An 8,756-nucleotide genomic window follows, 5' to 3' on the forward strand; every position below is an offset into this window, starting at 1 on the left:
TTTGAAAAACGAATTGTCCTGAGCGCTTGCTGACCTGTGGTGGACAAAACAAGTCCCTGGCCATTTACACAGTTTGACAGCTGAAACTACTATTTGCATTGTCAACGTTTTTTTTTTTTTTAATTGTAAATTTTACGATAAAATTCACTGAATCACTGAACTATGGATATGACATGGGTGGATAGTGCACATTCCACACTAACAACTTTTTCGGCCTTTCTGCACTGTTTCCATTATTTATTTATTTATTTATTTATTTAGAGGGGTCAACAACAACAACTCAAATACAACAGTTTCATAACAAAAATCAAATAAGACATTTTATTTTTCTACATTTTCACCTGCAGGATTAAATCACGAAAGGACAGCATAAGGTGCTTTTTCAATATTTTTCTGTCAACGTATGCATTTTCCTGCATGTCTCGTGATCATATGCTGCCCTCTAGCGCTTGAATAGTATACAACATTCCTTACAACATTTGAGCAAAATATATAGGCGTTTTTCCCAGGCATGTTTAGTGACCAATTAAAACAAGTCACTGCAAAAAGACGCACGCGCGTATCAAAAACTGGGTTTGGTCCTTTTTGTTTGTGCATTAAAATATTTAAATCAGTAGCCAACAAAAGTAGTTTGCAATTCTGCATTTACTTTTTGTGCAAAGTGGCATTTATTTATCGAATTAACTCACCACACGTTATGCCACACCCCAAATGCAGCGAGGCAAATCACTTTACTACCTAAGTTGCCTGCCACATTCTTGGCTTCCCAATTTAATGGATGTTTTACCATGATTTCAAACACCTCAGTGGTCGCCATCTCGGAGTTAGTTGCATTATGCTTGGGTGACTAAAGAAATTTGATTGACAGCCAGCCTCAAATAAAATAATGATGACTTGCTGTGCAATGCTTGCCTGGAACAGTTCAAGTGGGAGGGAGAAAGATGATTTTGTTCACCTGCTCCTGTTTTTAACCAGGGCCAGAAGACACACAATATACAAAGGAAAAGACTTTCTGGCCCAAATGGAGATTTGCAGCATGCAGGGACTTGTTGGCACTTAGGACATGCAGGATGGAGTATGTCATCATCAGCGGAATTCCTCAAAATACACAGGTACATCTTTTTCTGCTCCAAGATAATCATGTATACTTGTATGAGCTGTAGACTATTGGCATGCCTTTGTTAGCTGCTTCACAAAAATACAAACATCTGTTAATATGAAGTTTAATTTCTCTCAATGGTGCTAGCAATATTAGTCAGCTAAGCTATTGAGGTGCTCTCGGTGACAGCAATTGTTGCTTCCAACTTTTGAATGATTGAACTAGCAAATTTAGAACTAGCCAGTTTATCAGGAACAGTGTTGCTCCCTCATATCCTTTTGTCCTCTCAATCTTCAGGAGAAGCGATTTACTTTTTTGCTGCATGAATTGCCTTCCATCAACTTTTGCAGTATTTTCTTGTGTCAGTATGATATAGTAAAAGCAAACTTCAAAGCATAGTGTCAGTCTGTCACTTCTACTTGCTTACTTTTTTCCCAAAAGGAAAAGACTTAGTAAAGTGATCAAGTACCCCCGTGTGTGGTAAGATGCTCTATCTTCTGAGCGTCTTCCACCTCCACCTTGATGTTCTTCCGCAGGTATCGAATGGCTGACAAAGCGCTTACATTAGCCAGCAGAACTGTTGGAAAGGACAAATGACAAACCAGTCAGCACGCGACTGATATCAAAACTGTACTTCAAAAATAATCACACATTCTTGAGCTGTGTTCAGTTTCAAATAATATAAATTTAAGTAAACAAAAAAAATTAAGGTTAACACTAAATAGACAAATCCAAACGCAGATTGCGAATATTATGTTTTTCCCATGCTTAACACCGAGTTTATGTTTTAACATACATACCAGCCTTCCACATGTCTCCAACTTGCGGATTTGCTGTTTTCAGCACCCAGGAAGCGAACGCAATACAGACCAGACACATATCTGATTGTCTGAGAGGCAGCAGGGCTACATCTGTCCCTGTAAACAAAGTCAAAAAGTTTTCCACAGTAGAAGCTGGACATGGCCACCATCAGTGGCAAATGTACAACAACAGCTGAGAATTAGAGCACTCTAATATGTTGGCACTTCCTGTCATGTCACACAATGACCCAGTTAAAATCACACATCTCCAACATGTTCTGCAAAAATAACTGCAATACAATCCTCCCTGGCCATGGTGGGATAAAACAGTCGGTCTCCCTATTCACCTGCCTAAACTAAATAACCAATGCCTTTCCGCTGACACGGGACACTCTTTAAGTCAAGTTAGCTAAGCATTAGTTTTATCTAATTGTTTTCTGCTGCAAATTATTCCAATATTTTAATTTTCTTTGTTTTTCAAATCTGTATGTGTTCACTATGAATGTCAGCGCCTACTGGCTCCCATTCAGCATGGTGGGACGTTTTTAACCTCAGTCAGTTTCTGTAAGGCTTTGTTGTGAGCTAGATTATATATAGGAGTTGTACCGTGGACTTGTTGCCACTGGGCGCATAGAGAAAAACAACCATTCACACGGGACACCTACTGACAGTTTAGTCTTCGATTATGATAGCATGCATGTTTTTGTAATTTGGCAAAAGGAAGCTGAAGAGAGATCCCAAGCAAGCATAGTAAAAAAAAAAAAAAAAAAAATCCACACAACAGTGAGTAGAAGCACTTCAAGCCGAGTTAGGTACCAATTGCATTAGAAAAGAGGCAAGACTGGAAAATATTGAATATCTAAATCCTCTTATTGCGAAATCCAAATGAACTTTTTATGAGCTTACTTGGATTTGGAACAGCTCTTCCTATGTCTTCATATTGTAGTTGTGGCGGCAACATCCGTGTGGTGATCATGTTTTCTCTTTGTTGGATGAGCAAATCAGGAAAGTCAATGTGCCCTAAATCATGAGAAGGATGCGCCCTTTGCGTATTCTGTCCCACGTCTACAATTGATGATGGGAGTGACCTCTTGCTTTGTACCGCACCTCCAGTGAGATGAAAATTCCTGAAGGAGAATGTCGCTGTCCTAAAGAAATTCTCTCGCATGTCACTGTCACAAAAGAAATTCTCATAATTGTCCGTCAAGGTTTGAGTGGTGTTTAGTTTTTGGCTAAACCTGCTTACCACCCTCACTGGACCACAACTTTCATCCTCCTCCTCCTCCTCCTCCTCGCCTGTGGAATCGTCGGAAGAAGAGGATGCAAAGAAATACTCATAGGCGTCTGGCAAGTGTAAATTTGTCTGTGCGGACGTTAGCTCTAGCGCCTCTTCTGTAACAAAAGGGTAGAAGAAGTTTTCTATCCCAAACTCTGCAAAGAAATGATCGTAAGTTTCTGGGAGTGAATTTCCATCCATGTTGACGTCATCTTTCACTGATCCGCTGTGGATTTGTTGTTTTCCACCAAGTAGAAACTGAAATATATCAGAAAGAGAGAAACTATAGCTGCGCGTCGAAGCTAGATCGTGTTCGTCTACTTCTTTCATCTCAACTTCTTTTAACGTTTGTAAAGTTTGTCCTTTCTTTGCTTGGTTGTGCGGTTCCAGAGAATCTAAAGCTCGCAGATTGTGCACGCTTGCGTTTTTCGATATCTTTCGGAGGTTCTTTGGTGGGCTTCCTTGTCTGGGTGAGCCAATGAACGAAGTCTCCTCCGCTTTGTCGGTATACACGTCAACAGGTTCGTTCTCCCACAGCAGCTTTGAAGAAGTGGAATCAAGATGGCCACAAGTGTTCTCACCAGTTGGCAGTGCCTTGGACTTAACACATTGGGAGGAAAGACCGGAATTGCTCTCGTCTGTCTCCTCATTCGTCTTCCTTAGACCCATGATGTCATTAATTGTCAGCTTTTCCATCTCACTCCAAAAAGAAGACATGACAAAAATTGGATGTTTGGAATTTGGCGTATCTTCAGGCGCACACGACGTTGAGAGCACAGCCTCATCTCCGGCCTTTAAATCTCTTCTCATTTGTCCTGTGCCGTGAGCTCTTTCTTCATGTGTGACCATGACTGAGGCACATCTATCAACTGGATCGGGATCTTGACAGGGACGTGAACATGGGCCAGCAATATTTGTATTGGATGGTGACTGTACGGGCCTTTTGTTTTCAAACTCTGGAGTTATTTCTTTCTTATGTGTAAAATGATCGGCAAAAGAGCTAATCTCACAGTCTTCATTATCGCATTTATTCCTTTCTACGTGATGTTCTGTTTCCTTGAGAGCTAAACCGGAAGGTCTTTCTGATGAAATCCTTTTATGATCTGATAATTCCATGGAGTCAGATGTTAATTCAGCACAGGTGACTTTGGTTACCATCTCATCTACTGGAGAGCGAGTGATTTCGCCCATCTGGAGTCCTGGATTGGGAAAGGTTGACTTCTGCGTTTGCGCTACGGACAAAACGTCATGGCTATTTTGGTCCTGATGGTGAGTTTCCATCTCCAGCTGTTGCTGGTGCTCAGTCTGTCTTTGACACCATGCGTGCTCGTCTCTGCCAGAATGTAAAGCCTCCACGGCCAGGACGGACTTAGCAGCAGATAGGGTGTCACCTTGGCCACCATCCACATCATCCCCATCATTATCCAAGTGTGCTCCCCTAGTAGGTGTTTGGACTTTTGATCTACTGTCTTCTAGATTGAATTGGTCTTCACAACTTGGATGTATAAAGCTCACTAGATTACTTCCATGTTGACAGGTACCTCCACACGGGAATGCGGTTGTGGCTAACTCATCCGTTTTTTGCAACACATTTGAGGATAATACCTTGATGTCACGATAGGATGGAGAAAAACTCTGTTCGTCATCTGTCCTTCGCTCAAGTCTACTCTGGGATGTGGGCATGCTGTGCGATCTCTTCTTCCTTCTCTTCCTTTTCATGGTGGCCGGTGATGATGATGGGCTAAGGACTTCTTTTGTGCTGACTGTGGTTATTTGTGACACATGAAGGCTGAAGGACGCCTCAGGTTTATGAAGAGACTCAGTATGACTTGACCTGGCAGTCATGAGTTCTGAGCTGCAGGATGGAGGCTCTTGTAAAGTATAAGAAACAAGCTGGGCTTTTTTTAGAGTGTCCATTTTGTCAAGGTCGTTCTTTTTGACAACTATTGTTTCATCCCTGGCGGGCAGCTCGGAGCTGGCTTCCATCCCATTGCTGCAAAGTCCATCCTCCTGCTGCTTTGACGCTTTGTTTTTGCCAGCGATTGCCCGCTTTGTCACCCCTTCGAAGAACATATTGACGGACTGCAGGTGGATATCTTCCTCACTTCCCGACAGGATGCTCTCCATTCCACTGGTGGCCGGTTCACCACGTTGGGTCTTCACGTCCAAGCCCTTGCAGTCATGTATGTTGTCCAAAGAGCATTCGGCCTCTGAGTAGCATCCGGTCAGATGGGGTTCTGGGGCACGTTCTAGCGGTGCTGACTTTGTGTGATCGCCATCACTCAGCCCAGAGTCGTCCGCTGTCGCCAGCGATGGAGGATGCAAGTCGCACTCCTCGCACATCTCAAAAAAGCATTGCCAGTCACGGTCACAGATTTCCACGCTGAACTCCAAGTCCTCCATTTAAACTTGGGGCACTCAGTGCAACCTGAAAATTGAGATTTCAGGTGTAACAATTTAACAGCACTATAAAAAACATTAGCAGCAATAGAATGACAGTCAGCACATTGGCATTTTAAACATGATTTCGAAGAATTGTGAAAGTATGGGGAATCTTGGTGGCAATTAAAAGACAATCCATCCATCCATTTTCTCTACCGCTGGTCTGCCCGAGATAATGGTCGATTAAATTTCTTATCTTGCAACAACTACATCACATCATGCAATGCGACATGGAGAACAATGATTGCATCCACTAAAATGAAGAGAGCCAATGAAAATAAGTGTTGCAGCCAGTGTAGGTCAAGTCTCCCTTGGAAAAGAGATCTTTGCTTTCAATGGGTCGAACCTGGTTAATTAAAAGCATAATAAATAAAATATATGTGCCTGCTTCCTACCTGACTTGCTAGGATCCTTGGGAGGTTCTGAAGGTCCGCAGGTCTGCAGTTTGTACGGCACCATGTTGCACTTCTTGAGGTGGGCGTCCTTTTTTTTGCACCCGTCACAACAAGCCTCATGATTTGATAAATATAGAGCCATGCTTCTGCTCACGTTATGCGCGGCGTGCCTGCATCTCCAACAGAGCCGTGGCGTCTATTTAAAGTAACATTTCACTACTTTAAACTGGGAAGCTGCTTAACTTTGTTGTCCAGTATTTGAATTTATCCCACAACATTTATAGTCACATTGTTACAGATCTTAGAAACGACTTGAAGGAAAAGAATTACTATCATGCATTCTTGCGTTTGACCAGCATCACGTCGCTCATTGGCTGTGAGTCATGGGGGATTTGTGACAGTCAACTGACCTGTCACGGGTGTGATGCAATGGAGAGGCGCTGGATTCTAATCCACTCGCGTGTTTGAAATGGGAGTCAGGGCTGAGGGGTGGGGATGCATGTGGAGGGGTTGACAGTAGGTGCAACAAGTGCGTCTCATTTGCGTCGTTGGCACTCAGGTATACACACATTGAAATATTTGACTGAAAAATTATACTTTTTGAATTTTGCAGCCACTATGTAATGATCTGTGTCGGAAGAATCCGTGAATCTTTATCATTACAAATTATTTGATCAGTGATGGGGCATAAATAGACACTTTTCAGTTAAATCTAATCTGTCATGCTAAAAGCAATATTTGGGTTGCTAGTCTCTTGTAAAATATACCTTTAGGCAGGTTTGTTTCTCTATGGGGGTGGATGAGCCTTTGTTTATACCTATCAGTGAGGACAATGTGATGACAGGGCCCATCCTTGCTGTCTTAATGTCACTGACACTAAAAGATACAGAGATAACCTATCCTGTGCTGATCTCATTATTAACTGCTTAACTGTATTTAGTTGATGCCTAATGCGCCTTGATTGCAGCAGCATGTGTCAATTCATCACGGCTCTTCCTCTTGGGTCACTTGGTCAGTTGGCAGAAAATACAACCTCATATACTGTAGTCAATTCTGATCTTGCATTTAAGAAAATAAAAGAATTAAATGGGATTACAGCATTTCGTTTTGTCCTTTTCCATCCCTATCTTGCATAACACTACATAAAACTTTAAAGGGCTATAAGTCATCTTTATTTGCCTAATTAATATACTCAAGCTTCAACTGTTTGGCTCCTAAACTAATCACAACTAGTTGAATTCTTGACACAGAACAGACACGCAGCTGAAATATCTGGGTCATTTCATAATTTGTCTTATGTAACATTAAATATAAATGTCAGAAGTTTAATTTATACAAATAGATATAAAAACAAAATAGCTATATACTATTTTGTTACTATCACATGGGACAAGTTAGTACCACGACCCCACTAATTATATTGAGAGCTGTTCGTCACATTTTGATTTCCTTTTTTTTTTCTCGTTCAGATCTACCCTTAATAATATAACCTGCCACAAAATTTCAAAATTAAGCAGAATATTGATTATCCGGGACAGTAAATTGTGGCCTATTGCTAAAATTGGATATTCTTCACATATATTTAAAAATTCAGATCTACTGCAATTATTAAACCCTCTAATAAGTTTAATGCGCGTTGCGGGTGATTGCGCAATTCCAAGAGGTTGGACTATTTGTGTTTAAAATAACACGGGAATTTCGATGGTGGCGTTTGGTTCATTATAGTTGATAATTGGTTCCTCGCAACAGTTTAAACAGAACTGCCGCCAAATGTGCCTGCGGGTTTCTTGATAATAATGAGATTGTATCAGGTGTACGCTGACAAAAGCATCTTTGTCTCAACCGTCACTGATAATGCAACTGACAAAGATGTTTGACTCCTTTAACAATTAACCTGCACGGACAGACACCGTGATTAACGTGGAAGTTTATTTTCCTATTCGTCGTTTTACTCATTAATAGATTAAATGTACATGGCGCATTACTTAAAATAAACCGCTTGATGGCGCATAACAACCATTGTTTGAGAGCTCTAATGAAGTGGGCCTGGTTTTACAAACTGCCTGCGTCCTGGCTTTGGGGTTGAATCTTGTTAATTGTTAAAATGTCAATTGAGGAAAAATGTCTAAAAGAATGCAAAAAAAAGTATAACAGCTCTCAATGCATCCACCTCACAGTTCAGAGGTGGTGGTTTTAAATTAGGGCTCCGGCCTTTATGTGTGGAGTTTGCATGTTTTTCTTCTACCTGTGTAGTTTAAAGTCAGCTGGATAAACTCTGCATAATGCAATTCATTGGTGGGACATTTGCCCATGCCTGGTCCATATAGTGGATTATTATTCTCTGTCTATATCTTTTTTTTTTCATTCTGATGATTGTTTTAACTGGTGGGTGCAAATGAACAATACCATGGATTTTTTTCATTAGGGTAATTTTTAGTAATGTAATTTTCTTAGACTATTAAGCGTGGGAATGGATAAAGTTGGGTGCTTTTACTTAATCCCAATGTAACCTTATTTATCTTTGACCTGGTCACCTTCCAATCTAATCTGCAATCTAATCTGTGTCTTTTAAAGCATATTTTTTCCCAAGTGCGCTTGGGAAAAAAAATAGTGGTAGTCCTTTTAGTAGCCTGACGATGACTTTTGTTGTTCAAATTGAGAACAATCAATCTGCACACGAAAATGCATTAAATTAGGTCTCGTCACTGAGCCCCACCACTAACATAGATTAATTTCTTTAACAC

General features: G+C 41.0%; 1 protein-coding gene across 1 annotated transcript; it reads right to left on the reverse strand.

The window, feature by feature from the left end:
- Window positions 1-307: 307 nt before the first annotated feature.
- perm1 (PPARGC1 and ESRR induced regulator, muscle 1) lies at window positions 308-6,145 on the reverse strand. The gene is made up of 4 exons (XM_037244460.1): window positions 6,013-6,145; window positions 2,806-5,603; window positions 1,900-2,016; window positions 308-1,676 (listed from the first exon to the last, which is right to left on the reverse strand). The coding sequence occupies exons 2-4, from the start codon at window positions 5,576-5,578 to the stop codon at window positions 1,561-1,563; spliced, it is 3,006 nt and encodes a 1,001-aa protein (XP_037100355.1). The 5' UTR covers window positions 5,579-5,603; window positions 6,013-6,145; the 3' UTR covers window positions 308-1,560.
- Between the last annotated feature and the right edge of the window lie 2,611 nt (window positions 6,146-8,756).

Source organism: Syngnathus acus, chromosome 2 (assembly GCF_901709675.1).
Source record: "Syngnathus acus chromosome 2, fSynAcu1.2, whole genome shotgun sequence".
NCBI classification, from domain to species: domain Eukaryota; kingdom Metazoa; phylum Chordata; class Actinopteri; order Syngnathiformes; family Syngnathidae; genus Syngnathus; species Syngnathus acus.